Source organism: Microtus oregoni, unplaced genomic scaffold, assembly GCF_018167655.1.
Source record: "Microtus oregoni isolate MIOR12 unplaced genomic scaffold, Mior012 000050F_ref0000143, whole genome shotgun sequence".
NCBI classification, from domain to species: domain Eukaryota; kingdom Metazoa; phylum Chordata; class Mammalia; order Rodentia; family Cricetidae; genus Microtus; species Microtus oregoni.
In genome coordinates this window covers 14042242-14058927 of record NW_024543256.1, presented here as the reverse complement: position 1 = coordinate 14058927, position 16686 = coordinate 14042242, and the positions used below count along the sequence as shown (strand labels likewise).

The following is a 16686-nucleotide window of genomic DNA, read 5'->3' as shown; positions in this document are numbered from 1 at the left end:
ACACACTTTTCAGAGTCATCAATGTTCTGTAGAGAAGAAAGATATTGATTGCTACTAAGCATTGCCACAGAGATTACATTTTAGGTTGTGACATTAAATTATCCTTTGAGACAAGGTCTCTGTATGGTTGTCCTGGAACTCACTAGGTAGATAAGGCTGGCTTTGAACTCACAGAGATCCATCTGCCTCTGCCTCCTGAGTGCTGGGATTAAAGGTGTGTGCCACCACTCCTGACCTATGATATTAAATCCTTAGAACATAACTGTCGAAGAAGATGCTGAAAAAGCAAAGCAAAAAACCTTCTAGTGTTCCAACACAAGTGACTAAAATTCATAGACATTAATTTTCTTTGCATTTCTCCCTCTTCCTCCATTCTCTCCTCCCTTCCTCCCTCTATCCTTCTCTTTTTCCCCTCACAGAAGTCATGATGGTGACTTAAATGTCGGAGTCTCTTGGCATAGTGCTTTGATAATCACTTCTTTTAAAACCTTAGTCTTATTCTTCTGTTAGTTCTAGTCAGAAACAAGATGGCTGGTAGCTATGAACATAATTGACACCATGAAATATTTTACTGAGTATCCTCTTGATGGTTAACACAGAAGTGATAAACATATTTCAGATGTTTGTCTCTTTTCAAATTGACTCCCAATTAATCTCACAGTTCTATAATGATGTGTGAAGTCAAAGTTACAAAAATGATAAAATATAACTTTTAATAAAGTTATGAAATATTCTCATTCAATAGTATACAAAATGCAAGGATCACCGGAACAACGCATAAAAATAAGAGTGTCCAATAGAGATATAAAAATGGGAGAAAACTGAATCTACAAATATATCTCTACATTTTACTTTTTCAAGTAAACACATGGCTCATATGACACAGCAAATTATTTATAGTCCTTTTTTACCTGTATGTTACAAAGCAATATTGAGGGCATGAATAGAAAACAGCCTAAATCATTGACAAAAATCAATAAAAAAAACCAACCAAATGAATTTTTCAGATGATAATAATGACAAATCCCTGTGTAGCAGGTTCTATCATAGTGTAATAAATAGATCTTCAGACTGTTGAGTTAAGTGAATCACCTATTTTATGGTCATAGTTGCATTTGCAATTGATAATGTAATCTTGTTGGATAACCTGTAAATATCTTATTCATCTCTCAGTATAAAAATGGAGTAGCGCCCTATTGTATGAGAGAACCATGTTTCCTAAGAGTAACAGAAGTGACTGTAACAGATCAAAACACCACTAAAGTTCTGGACCTTTCTAAAATATGTCAGAAAACAAAAGAGGACATAACCAATATTCAAAGTTTAAAAAAAACTGTTTCATTGTCATGTGTTTTCCCCTTTTCTTTTCCTTATTCATACAGTTTCAGGAAAGATCGAAATCAAAGTCTCTTTGCAGAGTCATCCTGACTTCAAGCATTTCAGTTTCCTGGATATAGGATGCTTTAGCGCTGTTGCGTTCCACAGGCTGGGGAAAGTTTACTATCAGCTTCCTACAAAGGAGGCAAGATAAAACAAAATGAGATCAGAATGAACTTCCTAGAGTAATATACCATGTTCAATAAGGGTGTGTGTGTGTGTGTGTGTGTGTGTGTGTGTGTCCGAGATGCTTGACTTTCCTGCAAAAGTATTTAGACAATATAAATACCAAATAAAATATACCTATATAACACAGATCATGTATCAGTTTGGATCCTTATACTTCTAAGCAGGCAAGCCACATGTGGTGCATGCATACCTATGTGGAAGCAGGAAGATTCCCAAGTTCAAGACCAGTGTAGGCAACAATGAGAATCCCAGGTTACCCTGGGCTGCATAGTAAGATCCTGTTCCATTTTAAAAAAATCCAAATAGTAGTTTTGAATGAGTCTCCCTCTTTCTCTAAATTGACCTTGTTCTGCATTGTATAACGTCTCAGGTTATGCCTCTAGTGTAGAACTAGAACCATGCCTCTTTAAGTTTGTTCGGCTAATCTGGTATCAGTCTAATTTATATGTAGGTAGAATGCAGACAGCTGAAACAATTCTGAAATTGGGGTGGTTCTTTAACACTTCTGCTAACACCACTTTAGGGTGAACCACTACTACATATGTAGACTTTAAATACTTGGCCTGGAATGTTTTCAATGCCAGATCAATGGAAATATTTCTTTCATTTTGCTTCTGGTTCTTAATACCGCACACTGACAAATTCGTTGCAATGGATTTCTTGGTTTATCCTGCTGTTTATGGCTCAGCTGTGTGCTTTTAAATGTGTCACTGCGATAAGCCAACCATAATCCTGTCATAGTGGTAGGAATCTGAAGTATGCCAAGGGCCATAGCACTCTGATACCTGAAGAAAGTGAAACATGTGAACCACTTATTGCCCTCGCGTTCTCAGTAGACAGGGCTTAAGTGTGCATGTGTGGATGTGTATTCGTGTTTCTCTGTATGTGCACATGCAAGGGAGTGCATGTGGAGAGCAGAAGGTGGCATCAAGAGTCTTCCTCAACTGCTCTTCATCTTTTGTTCTGAGACGGGGCTCCCACTGGGCCAGCGAGCAGCACTCCCCCGTGCCCCGGTTCAGTTCTTGTCTCCAGGCTCCCGGCCTGCTTGTGTTCTTGCTCTGGCTTTACTCAAGGGTGGACTATGACCTGAAAACTGCAAAAATGAAACAAGCCCTTCCTCCGCAAGCCGCTTTGCGTCAAGGTTTCATCACAGCAACAGAAAGCAAACTCAGATGGTAGATATGTTATTCTTCACGTGTCCACGTTATTTAGATAATAGAGTACACAAACGACCTAATTCAGGCCAGGTTCTATGTGGAAAGGTGCCTCTGTGAGAGACTTTCATTTAGTGAGTTCTGGGGGATAGCTGGAATGATGGCGAAGCTAGAGCAGCTGCCTCAAGATTGATGGAGACAGTGAGAACTGCCAGAGAAACGGAAATTAACTGCATGGGGTGCTGATATGCATGGATTTTAGCAGGCATGAAAATACCATGGAAGGCTGACTGTTCTCTTAAACAACTTTCCTTACAAAGGTTGTACGAAGAATAAATGTGTATAAAAACATTGCATAAAGCTTAACTGCTCTGTGGAGTGATGGTAAGAATAGTGAATCTAATTTTTGTAAGATGGGATGTAAGAATACTTTTTAAAATTATTATTTTATTTTATTACTTAAAAAATACCTATCCAAATTCCCACTTCCTTCCCTCCTCTCACTTCCCTCCCACTCCCTCCACACACCCTCCCCACCACCCCTTCCAATTGTAAGAGAGGGCAAGGCACCATGCCCTGTGGGAAGTCAAAGGCCCTCCCCACTACATCCAGGTTGAGCAAGGTATACATTCAAAAAGCCAGTACATGCAGTAGAGACAAATCCCAGTGCCATTGTAATTGGCCCCTCAGGCTGCCCCAATTGTCAGCCACATTCAGAGGGACTAGTCTGATCCCATGCTCGTTCAGATATGAGAACAAGGAAAGAGATCTCGACTGAGGGAGCCATTTTGGGGTTAGCAAGAAACCTGGCTCTAGAAAAATTCCCAAGAATCCACATGGATGACCCCAGCTAATACCCTGGGAATGAACTAGAATACCTTTTTAAGTGGGGGGAATGCTCAGAAGAATGTTTAGCTAAATATTCATCTGTAGATCATTTTGTGTTAAATGAATTTTCTGCAGAAATAAAGAATAGTCTTTTAGTAGACCACCATTTTTTAAAAATCTTCTCAAAGCCCTAAGCTCAACAAAAGAAAATTGTAGATATTGATAATAAAGGACAGGAATGTTCCAGGAACTGCCTGCTTCCTAAGCCCAGAGAGAAAAGGTGATGAGTTCTAGAGAACGGGCCACAGCAATCGCCAATATGTATTCACTGCTGCAATCCACATGGGAATGGAGCAAATCAGTGAGACACTTAGATACTTCTTCAAATATGCACCAGAGTCCAATAATGTCCTTTCAAAAGAGTGAGTTTTGAGAGTCAGGACTCGTTTATCTATGCTTCAGGTGAAATATTTTGTAAGGCTATTCCTGAATGTGTTGTCTGAGGAACATGATTTGAACTGACAGAATGAGAAGACTATGATTTTGTGGATTTTGAAAAAAATGAACAGTCCTCAAATTTTAATCTTAAAGGCCTACTAACTTTCAAAAGTTTAAAGATGGCACTTCCCTTCTACAACCACTGCACCCAATTTCCTATTAGTATGTAAGCAAAGCTTACAGCTTAGCACTTCCAGCTAGTTTTTTCCCTGATAGATAAAACTATATTAGAATGTCAAGGATTATTTTTCAATGGTGTCAGGCCATATCCAGTATGCAGTTGCAAAATATAAAAGCTAGATATTTCCAAACATTTTTGGATTAATCACAGTCCTGTGCATACTAAGCAAGCACTTTATCCCATAGTTAGAGCCTAGCCCCCAAATTCACTTGATTGTGCAGATGAAAATATCTGAATTCTCAAAGAACACCTCACTCTTCTTAGGACTTTAAGGTTGATGAAAACTAGCTTTAAAAAGCAATATTCTAATGACTCATTAATTTGATAATATTCTACTTCAATTCTATGTTTTACTTACTTTTTAGGAGTGCGAAGATCAAGGAGAGTTTCTTGGATATCAATTTCAATTTCAGAAGGGTTTGTATCAGGCAGTTTAATTTTCACCTAAGATAAAATAAGAAAATACTACCATTTTGGAAAGCAGTTACTTTTGAAAGCATAAGACTATATAAAGAACGGAGAAATAATATTTGCTAAGAGGAAATGCCAACTGTGTGCCAGGCTATGTGGTTTCCTTTTATTGATCTTAATAAACAGAAGTTATTAGCTCCATTTTAGTCATGGAGAGACCGAGTAGTTCATCGAGGAGATAAAGGGCAGGCATCGGTAATGTGACTAAACATCTTCTGACTCACTAGACTTGTAGAGATCTCTGGACACCTTTATATGAGTAGGACTCACATAAATGTAGAAAATGTCATGTTAAGTGTAGGTTGGTCATGCCAATTTGCAATCTCTTGATAAAAATACCCATACCACATTTTCTAGGGAAGTATTGGCCTCCAGAAAAGTTAAGTGAACAAAAGAAAAATAATACTATAACTATCTCCTAAGAAGGACTTCCTACTAGTTTAGCAAGATTGCACTTACAAATGTTTCATCACATTTACTATAGGGCCCAGCAGTCAGCAGCATTTCCACTTTTGGTTATAGATCCAAAAGGCCACTTGTGGCTACATACTGAGTTGAGAAAAGCCTGAGCCACATGAGACCTTGCCTCAAAACAACAGCAATGACAAAAAGGAAAAAAGAAGAAAAAAAGAAAAAGAAAACATATTCAAAATTTTATACATGGTTTTGTTCATAATAGCAGCATTCAACATAGTCAAAATGTATCAACAACCAAAATATGCGTCCATTGATGAATGGATAAAGGAAGTATAACATGTACACACAGTGGAATATTATTGAGCTGAAGAAAAGGACAGAGTACATTAAATATTTTTAAATGTGTATGAGTGTTCTGTCTGCATGTATGCCTGTGCACCACATTATACCCAGTGCCTAGTGGTCAGAAGAAGGCATCAATCTCTTGGGACTGGAGTTACAGGCAGTTGCAAGCCGCCATGTAGGTACTGGAACTAAAACCCAGGCCTTCTGCCAAAGCCACCAGTGCTCTTTACTGCTGTGCCATCTCTCTAGCCAAAGTACATTTTATTGATAAATCCTGAAAACATTATGCTGAAGGAAAGAAGCCAAGCATTAAAAGGTGCATTGTGTAGGATTTTATTTATACAGCACGTTCAACCTAGGCCAATCCAGAGGTAGAAATTGGACTGGAGTTTGATAGAGGCTGGGGAATGGAGAAAAGTATCTGCTAAATGTGTGTGAGATTTCCTTTTAGGTATAAGAAAATAATTTGGAAAATAGATATTAGTGGTGGTTATATAGCACTCTGAATAACTAAGCGTCACCAATGATAAATGTATATTTTACCACAAAATTGGACTTCTCTAATTTACATCTCTCTTAGTTAGGGTTTTTATTGCTGTAATAAAATGCCATGATCATAAACAACTTGGGGAAGAACGGGTTTATTTCATTTTAGAGCTTTTAGTCCATTATCCTCCAGGCAGGAACCTGGAGGCAGGAACTGATGCAGAAGTTATAGAGGAAGGCTGCTACTGGCTTGGTCCCCATGAACTGCTATTCATATGCATCCCAGGACCACCTGCCCAAAGATGTCACCACTCACTGTGATCTGGGCCCTCCTACATCAATCCTAAATTTTTAAAAAATGCACAGTAGGCTTGTCCAAGGGCCAATCTGGTGGGAACATTTTCTCAATTGAGGTTACCTTTTCAAAAATGACTCCAGCTTGTGTCAAAGTGACATAAATTAGCCAGCAGAACTCATTTTGTGATGGGAGTTAACATTATGATATATAAAAGTGGAAGGACATATAGTATCTATAAACAAAAGAATAAAAAAATAAAATCCAAAGTTCAGGTAAATTATAAAGCTTTTTAAAAGATGAACTTGATGACCTGACATTTTAGTTATTTGGATAGTCCAGTTGTTGGAATGGCCAGGGTAAAAGCAAGGTTTAAGGGAAATGCATATGAAATAATGTGACATACTGGAATTTCCTCCTAAAATGCTCAATGCACACAACAGTATTTCCGTAGCATAAGGTATGTGGATCAATATATGCTTCTGAATTTATTAAATCTGTACTTAAGTATGATGATAGATAGCAATCTAGAGGGGATAGTGTTTAAGTACTTACTGTGGTTAAATTTTTGTTCAAACAGTTGCCTTCTAAAATACATTTCAGAAATTAAATCTTCATAATTAGAGATGCCCTAATTGAAATAAATAGCACATTTTTCACAGAAGCAGTTATAGGCACTCTGACTCAAAATAAATGAGCATTAGATAGGACCAAAGTCCCATTTCTGCTGAAATAACCTTCCAGTCAGATAGTCAATTTGAGATGCCCTTTAATGTCTCATATTCACCAAATAGATCAAGGGATAGAACTATTTGTTTCTTAACTTTGAAATTGTTTAAAAGTAAAATAGTATTTCATAACGATTGAAAGGATACTTGAGAAGAAAGACCGATGATGTATGTGAAATTTAGATAGAATTCCTAGGCAGAACTTCAAAGTGGTTATTATAATAATCTGTGCTTCCAGTGAAAGATAATTCAAAGAAGCAGCTCACTAATTTTTCCTCTTAAGAAAATTAAAAGTGTCTGCTACAATATTTCAAAGGAGGGACAAGAGAAAAGACAGATTAGGTGGGATGGTGCACACCAATCTCTAACAAGATAAGGATTCCATGGGGATCTAACAGTAAATCCCCTCTTGAAACTGGAAGGACTTGTACTCGTCACATGGATCAAGGGATACAATGGGTTCTTTACTTTGAACTGTTTAGTTCTTTAAAGGAAAAAATTATCTCTTGTAATCTTAGCAGAAACCCCTCCTGAAACTTGAGTCAGACTTTTTAATAATTGGTACTGTCAATGAATACTTGGAAAACAGTTGACCTCTGATTGTGAGAAAGGCTTTCTTTGTTAAAAATTTCCACATCCAGGATACCACTGACCAAACAAAGGAATTTAGATTCTTTCTTTTACATAGCTTACAAATTGAATTCATTTAAAGATGACTACACAAACAAGATCTGAACAATGACATTATCAATAGAGATGCTAATGCTCAAGGGGGCAAAATACCATGAGATTCCACCCACAAGACAAGGAACTACAAGCAATTAATGACTGCTGAGAAGGGATCCAGTCCCTAAACAGGAATGAGCCCCCTAATTAATTACCCAATGCAAAAACGTTCAGTCCTAAAATCATATACATACAGGCAACAAAAATGAACTTAGCAGGTTGTGTGTGTGTGTGTGTGTACATATATAATAAAAGAGGCTAACAACTTGAGGGGGAACATAGGAGGGGTTAGAGGGGTAAAAAAAAGGGGGAAAGTGATGTAATTCTATTTCAATTAAAATGCATTAAAAATAATTTTATCCCATGCTTTTTCAGTCACTCTCTGAACATGGCGGACAATGAGAGCTGATGAGAAGCCAAGGACAATGGCACTGGGTTTTGATCCTACTGCATGTTCTGGCTCTGTGGGAGCCTAGCCAGTTTGGATGCTCACCTTCCTAGACCTGGATGGAGGGGGGAGGACCTTGGACTTTCCACAGGGCAGGGAACTCTGACTGCTCTTCAGACTGGAGAGGGAGAGGAGTGGGAGGAGGGGGAGGGAAATGGGAGGCTGGGAGGAGGCGGAAATTTTTTTCAATAAAAAATAAATAAAAAGTAATTTTAGGATATTTTATATATAACTTGGCTAGCCTATAATATTTACTGAAATTTCAGTAAAGCTTAATATATACAGATGGTTTCATGTTGGTATTTTGAAAACTATTCTAAATTAATTCAAGGGCTGTAGATATCATAAAATAATTCTATTGTCAGAAGTATAGACACTATTCCTGATTCATTTGAGTCTTTTAAAAAGTTGAAATTGAATTTCACTATAAAACAAAACAACATCAGGAAACTGTGATAAGAGAGACTTGTGTAGATTTTATTTTGAATAGCTTCAACAATTTAATTTCCTACTGTTGAACTATGGAAACACATGAGATTTTTTTTTCCATGCAACCCCAGTAATATATAACCTCTTGAACAACAGTAATCTGTAGGAAAATGAAAAAACAAAAATGATGATCCATACCTTGAATTTACATAAACATTCATCTTTAAAGAGTAAATATATAGAGGCATGCATTTTCTCTACAACAAGCGCACAAAATCAATAAGACAGAGCTTTAATTAATGTAAGTTTTCTATAATGTCATTAGCTTTTTAAACAGTTCAGTACTATATTGCCAGGCCTTCCTTTTCTTCTTTAAATATGTCCCAGAAATATGACTCCTCTCCTATTGTAGGAGTCAAGAGGAAGCTCAGATCCAGGTGTGGTGAGGCAGCCTGTACCTCCAGCAGTTGGAAGACAGGCAGGGAGATTGTGAGTTCAAGGCCAGACTACGAAACATAGTGAGACACTGCTTACAAAACCAAAAACTAAACTTAGCTCATCTACACAATTCCACAGGCACCCAACATTCTCCTAAACAGTACACCACTATCTGTCCTGCTACAGACCAAACCAAGGCCATTATGCTTTTAACGCCATTTTCCCACAACAATAAGAAGTTTCACTGTTTATAACATAATAATTAGCATAAGGATATTCATAGCTCTTCTGCTGCTGTTTTCTACACTTCACCGATTCCTTGCTTGTCTTCTGTTAGGTACACTGGAACACACAGTGCCTCACCCCTTCCTCATTGCTTACCTCCTTGAATAGCTTCTTTGTTTTCTGTCTAAATGAAATCTGTACCTCCACTGAGGGCACTGCTTCCCTCATAGTCTTTTCAACTGGTTCTGGGTTTTGTTTGTTTCTTCCATCTCCTTTATATTACTGTCTGTCCCTTCTCTTTCAGTAAAAACATTTCATGTCCTACATCATGCCAAGTGACAAAATCCAGACACAAAAATGAAAGGGTCTGTCTTATATGCACAATCTTTTTAAAAGGAAATGCATAGACAGAGAGAGAATAGTGGCTACCAGAGATAGGGGAATGTAACATCTTGGTAACAGAGTTCAAAATTTCAAGAATGTAAGATAAATAAACCCAGAGACTTGAAATACAGCATGAAGACTATAATTAAGGTTATACTGTCTAATAAAAAATTTCTGAGATTTAACTTTAGGTATCCTTTACAAATGCCCACGAAAGGCAACATATGAAATGATGTATATATAAACTGACATGATTTTACTGACCATTTCATTATGTATATGGATATAAAACTGTTTGGTACATCTCAGGAAATTATATTTAAAATTTCCACATCTTTATACTCTAGTGTCCATTACTGCTTATATTCAAATCTCCCATCTATTTCCAGGATGCTACTGATTTCACTGAGAATAGTTCCTTACTCTTTATATTATTTCTAACATCATCTTATATCTTAAATATTAGTGATCCAAATGTTCACTCCAATGATTTTTTATATTCAAATTTCATTTCTTCAACTCCGTTAAATCTTTTCTTAAATACTACTGTCTTATGAGAGGCTTCTGCTGACTGTACTACAACAGCTCTAATTAAGGAAATAGCCATCAACTGTTATTGTGTGCATATATGTGTCTATACATACATTCTTAAATATAACCCGTTTAGTCTATATAATGTTATTTGTCTGTATAATTTCCAGGCTGAGTGTTGGCAATGGACAACCAATTTGGTGTGCCCTTTCCCAGGGAGCATCACTTCTCCCACTCCCAACTGTATTCAGCTGCCTGGAGTTCTTTGTGAAGGGTTGTGGCCCTGTGGGTTTGTTCCCACCACACCCACGTGTTGCTGGTGTCAGCCTTGCTCAGATCCCAGATGAGAGATCATGCTGGTAAGACTTTATGAGCATAGCTTCTGATATTCCTAGGACACATAATCTCACAGGAAACTCCTTTATCCTCAGGATCTTACAATCTTTCCAGCCCCTCTTCTAGAGTGTGGCAGGGAGGGCATGTGGAAGGATTTGGGGGGAGGGAAAGGAGGGGGAAACATTGTAATTAAATTAAAAAATCTCAAAAAAACCCAAGGTGGATAATCGCTAGAAATGATCTGCTACTATTGCATAATATAATCCTAGGGGTATTAATTGATACAACAAATAGGAAAGAAATAGGTGGTAAAATTATTGAAAAGTAGGAAATAAACTTGCTATGTGAAAGAACATTCCAGATGGAATAACATAACTTGGCATACTAAAGGATTACAACCATATGGCTAGAGTGAGTAGAAAATAATGAACAAAGAAGTAAATGCAACCCAAGATGGAACTAAAAGAAGGTAAGACTGAGATCATATAGACCACACAGACCAGGATAAAGGCATTTGGACTTTGTTCTAAGTGCAATAGGAAGGCATTTAGGGGCCTACGTAAAGAAAGGTGTGATCTAATTTTGTATATTTGTTTGCTATCTTTTATAAGAAAAAATATTGCTATATAGTTCATCCCAGCCTCAAATTTACTCTGTAGCCTAAGCTGACCTGGGACTTACAATTCTCCCAATCCCCCCACAAAGTGCAGGGACTGTGTACTCCTTCAGGATCTTTTACATTGTATGTCAAAGGCTACAGCTGAAGCACAGAGAGGAGTCCGAGAAAAAGCAAAGCGGACCAGGCAAGAATTGCTGGTACTTTGGAACACAAAATCAATTGCAATGGTGGTGAAAATTAGAGGAATTTAGAATGTATTTTGAAAGTACAACAAATAAGACTTGCTGCTCGGTTGACTTGAAATATCAAAGAAAGGGGAATGAGAGCGGAGCTGGGTTTTCAGCTTGAGCCTCCTATGTGCTAGGCAAGTGCTCTTATCTCTTAGCTATAGTATCCCTAGTAAATAATGTTGCCGTGAGAAAGTTTAATGAGAAAGATGTTCAAAGGAAACAATCATGAGGTTTTTTTTTTATGGACATGTTGAGTTTCTGTCACCTACTAAAAAAGTGGGAAGTAAGCCAAGGGACTGAACTGAAAGAGAACAGATAAAGGGGAAAGGATGTCAAAGCTCAAAGGAACTGCAAACAGTGATATGGGAGCAAAGGAGAGAGGGCTGAATAGTGACGTGGGAAGAAAACCAGGAGGTAGGTCATTAACGGAAGCGGGACAAACTGCGTCTCAAAGAGGGAAAGGTCAACAGAATGGAATTCTGCTGAGTTGTCACCGTGTATCTGCAGACTCTCTCCCACCAACTTATTTCCTGAGCAGAGTATCATCATGGGGACTCAGAGCAAACTTGTAGTGATCCTTCTGTCTCTGTCTCCTGAGTGCTGCTGGAATTACAAGCAAGCACCATCACACTCAGACTGACCCTTTCTAACCAGGGTCTCGAAAGTAGAAAGAAACTATCTGGGCGTGTTTGTATAGGGAAATTCTTTAGTTTTCAAGATTATCCTTTAGTGGTTGCTAAGGAGGGAACTCGGCGCCCGGCATGTTCTCATGTACTACATGTCTCAGTTGTAGCTACACACTCTTGATTGACCCTCTTAAAGGCAGAAGTTAATGATCCCTGGCCCCTAAGTACAAAATGATAGTAAGTGAAAATGCATCTATCTATTCTTTCCTAGATATACCTTAAGGTCTTAAAACTAGGACTACATTTTAATGTTTGTTCATTAGATCCAGCAACAAACAATAGGAAAAAAATAGATGTCGATAAAAGACTAGATAGTTGTCACCAGCTTAAAAGCATACTGAAAACTCTACTATTCTACAATGTTCTCCAAGTTCCATGTATTCCCTCTCTCTTCTCTACTAAACTTCCTTAAAGAATAGTATTTATAGGCTGGGAAATGGTGGCACACGCCTTGAATCCCAGCGCTCAGAAGGCGGAGGCAGGCAGATCTCTGTGAGTTTGAGCCAGTCTGGTCTACAGAGTGAATTTGAAAACAGGCGTGGCTGTTACATAAGAGAAACCCTGTCTCAAACAAAAAACAAAACAAAGAACAGTATTTATTTTGGTGTCTTTACTTGCTCTCTTCCTCAGGTCTGCTCAATTCATCACCCCAAAGCTGCTGTCTGCCAAAAACCAACAATCCATTCTTTTTATTTTTTCTCATACTGATTTTATTTTTTTGAGACTCATACATGAGTCCTATATTTACATAATTTCTACCCCATCTTCTCCACCTCTAGAACTTCCTGTATCTCCCATTCCCTCTCAAATTCATGAGATTTTCTTTAGTTATTACTTATACAACATCTACACGCATGTATGTGTATGTCTATAAAGCTAGTCTGCTGAGTTAATTGACTATTTCTCATATGCATATGTATTCAGGAATGGCCACGTCTTTATTTTTATTAATTGTTACCTACAGTATATTTTGATCATATTCTTTTCTCTATCCCAAATCCCCCCAGATCCCCACCACCTCCTTATCTACCCAACTTCGTGGGCTTGACTCGGCTGTCTCTTTCAAGAACAAAATCCTCAAAGCAAAAATCACAACAAACAAACACTCAAACAAACTCTTCCAAGTACCTGAGACTCAATAGGTTATGGGCCCCTGGGGAAAATTTACTCTTATTATTCCACTGACTTCTAACGGCATACCCATAGATCAGGGAACTGTTCAACCTTCATCAGAGAAGTTTCTTTTTGCAGTAGCTAAGAATTAACACAGACATCCGCAACTAGACAACGTGCAGAGACAGATACTCAGAAGCACTCAGTCAGGGATCTGTGTGAAAGAGGAGGAGGAAAGATTATAAGAGCCAGAGGTGGTGGATGACCACAAGGAAACAACATCTTCCAGGCACAATGGGCATGATACACGTACGAACTCAGAGAATTTAACAGCACAATAGAGGAGATACACATATGAACTCACAGAGACTACAATAGCACAACAGAGCTGATACACTTATGAACTCACAGACACTGTAATTAGCACAACAGAGGCAATATACATATGAACTCAAGAGAATGTAGCAGCACACACAAGGCCTGCATAGCTTCAAAACACACAAAATCCTAGCATGGAGAAGAGGAAGAGACACAAAGTTCCGCCCTTAACCAGGAGGCTACTTGCAGTCAGTACCTGCTGGCAAAGGGAAAAATCAGTTTTCTCCAATAGAGTGTCACTTGGTGTATAAACCACACTCCAAGGCAGGTCACCTGCCAGAAGTAGTTGGCCAACCCTCTTGTTTTTGTTTTTGTGAGTTTTTTTTATTTTGTTTTGGTTTGACGGACCATTTCTTACCTGACAAATCTAGTGATATTCCCTGATATTCTGAGCATGATTCAATCCTTCTTTATTTCTTTAAAATTATCTTAACTTACATATTAAAATGTACACATTGGGCTGAGGAGATGGCTTGGTGGGCAAAGGGCTTGGTATGAACCTGAGTTCCAATCCCTAGAACACATGCAGCAGATCTGTATCTTTAATCACAAAGCTTCTGCCTCAAGGTTGGAGAGAAAGACAAGAGACTAGGCAGCAGTATAGACTCCTGTCACAAATGAAGTGGAGGGTAAGGACCAACACACGAGGTTGCCTTCTGATCTTCACATGTGGACTATGGACCCCACACCTCCTTGCCCATTGTATGCACAGCACCCACGTACAAATCATTCACACGAATATTTAGAAATTATTCATATATTAATGAGGTACAACATGATATTTTAATATATTTATCCAGTGTGTGATGTTTAAATCAAGTTAGCCCTATCTTTCTCCCCCAACACATATCCTTTCTTTATTATGAAACAATGGAACTCCTTTCTCTTAGCCTTCTGAAATGTATAATACATAATTACTGGGCTTCTTCCTCCTGTATAACTATAATTTACTGCCCAGTAACCAACCTTTCCCCATTCTTCTTCCCCTCCACTCTCTCCCACCTCTGGTAAATGACCATTCTATTCTTTACAGTAAAATTGCTTATATTCTGTGTGTCTTCCTTTGTTCATTCCCTCCTTAAGAATTGCTGTTTTTCCAGTTATGAAACTGCTTGTCTGTAATCAAATGTTTCTGCCAGTTCTGGCTCAACAATTATGGAGCATGTGATTTTGGTCATTTGATGAAACCACATCAAAATGGCACCATTGAAATGTAAAATTACTGATGATTTCTATTACTAGGTAATATGTTTAAGACATTTTGCACCATTATTCTATCCATGATTTTAAGCCCTTTTGTAGTTATTATGTATCACACTATGAAAGGCTTTTTTATAATAATATTTGTAATTTTTAACATTATAAATATATATTACTTTCATAATCAAATATATTAAGTCAACACAATAACATTAGCTTTTAAGAAGATATTTGTTATCCTCTCCCACCACCACCACCATTATAAACTAATGTTACAATATTAACTATAAATGTATGTGTGTTACTGAGAGAACTATTAGAAATTTAATTGGAGGTTTACTGTGCTGCCTCAAGCTGATAATAAGGAATCCTATTACAGCTCAAATATCTTTTTTCCTGACACGTGGCTTCATATGTAACCCATCAAACAAGGTCAGCATAATCAGGAAGCTTAGCAAAACAAGACAAAATAGGTGTCTGTCCTCTAGAATTTTAAATGGAAAAAAGATCATCAACTTCATTCCTAAGTATCTAAATCTATTTATTTACTAGAAGTAAATTAATATGACTGTTTTAACCTTAAGATACGAATCAGGATTCAAGAAACACACTATTCAAGAAGCGTGTGAATTCTCGGTGAACTGATTAGAAAGATTGACAGCTTTTTGAAACAAATACATGCGATAAACATGTGACTTCCAGTTGTTGTGTCTTCCAGATGATGACTGCCTTCCAGACCATGCCTGAATCCCTTCCTGCTCTCAGAGAGGTTCAAGGATGGGAAGAAGACTTGTAGCTCACGCTTCAAAGAAATGACCATCAAAAACAAAACAACAACAACAAAAAAGTTTGTTGGGTCACACGAGATTGTTTCCTTATCAATATAGATCCTTCAGAAGTATAAGTCGAAAAGAATTATGCACCAATTCTAATTTAAAAGAAATATTAAACTACCTGCAGGCTACCTTTCCCCTCTCTTGGAACAAACTGTGAATCATTTAACAGAATAACTGTAGTCCCATTCAGTTTTGGACATTAAATATGGAGATGATTGACAATGGGAATTTGCTGATCAAAATCCCCAATGCACCCACCAGCTTCCTGACACAAATCATCCTTTGCAGAGGTCAGACTATCTCCCTACACATCTCAGATACCCATACTTCTTTTCTTCTGCTAGGCTCCTCACTTGTCAACCACAGTGCCTCTGTCAGTCCCCTTCTTTCTTCCCTTGTTTCAATGATGGATATTCTTCCTCTCTTATCATCCTTCTATCTCGAATTATATACCACTGTCTGAGGCTCACTCCACTGATCTAGTTCACCTTGGTTTTCAATATTAAAACTGGAGTAAGAATTTATGATGTGGGAGTGTCATATATCAATCTGTTGATTTCATTGGTTAAGCAATAAAGAAACTGCCTAGGCCCCTTGATAGGCCAACCCTTAGGTGGGTGGAGTAAACAGAACAGAAGGCTGGGAGAAAGAAGCTGAGTCAAGGAGTCGCCATGATTCTCCCACTCCAGGCAGATGCAGGTTAAGATCATTCCTGGTAAGCCAGCTCATGGGCTAAACAGATTATTAGAAATGGGCTAGTCCAGGTGTGAGAGTTAGCCGAGAAAAGGCTAGATATAATGGGCCAAGCGGTGTTTAAATGAATATAGTTTGTGTGTTGTTATTTCGGGGCATAAGCTAGAGCTAGCCATGTGGGCGGCCGGGTGCTGGGGACGCAGCCCTGCCGCTCTTATTACAACAAATTTATGTGTCTGAATTCTCAAATTGCTCAGCTTCATTCTAAGGGCCTCTTATGCCTCCAATTGGCCCCATTCCTGCAAGTTTCATAACTCTCAAATCCCCCCATAGTGTGTGTGTGTGTATGTATGTGTGTGTCTGTATGTATATATGTGTGCGTGTGTACAGGTTAAAAATCACACCTACTTTATTTCAAGCATGATGGAGAGCCAGCACGTTGTAG

At 38.1% G+C, this 16686-nt stretch overlaps 1 protein-coding gene across 2 annotated transcripts in view; it reads right to left on the bottom strand.

Moving 5' to 3' along the window:
• Positions 1 to 1108: 1108 nt before the first annotated feature.
• Positions 1109 to 16686, bottom strand: part of LOC121437269 (dynein assembly factor 6, axonemal-like) — a 35252-nt gene continuing 19674 nt past the window's right edge. For both annotated transcript variants that reach the window (XM_041637130.1, XM_041637131.1), the window contains exons 5-6: positions 4586 to 4671; positions 1109 to 1511 (exon numbers count right to left, since the gene is read on the bottom strand). In XM_041637130.1, coding sequence (XP_041493064.1) covers positions 1385 to 1511; positions 4586 to 4671 — 213 coding nt within the window. In that variant the 3' untranslated portion in view covers positions 1109 to 1384. The remainder of the gene's footprint in view (positions 1512 to 4585; positions 4672 to 16686) is intronic.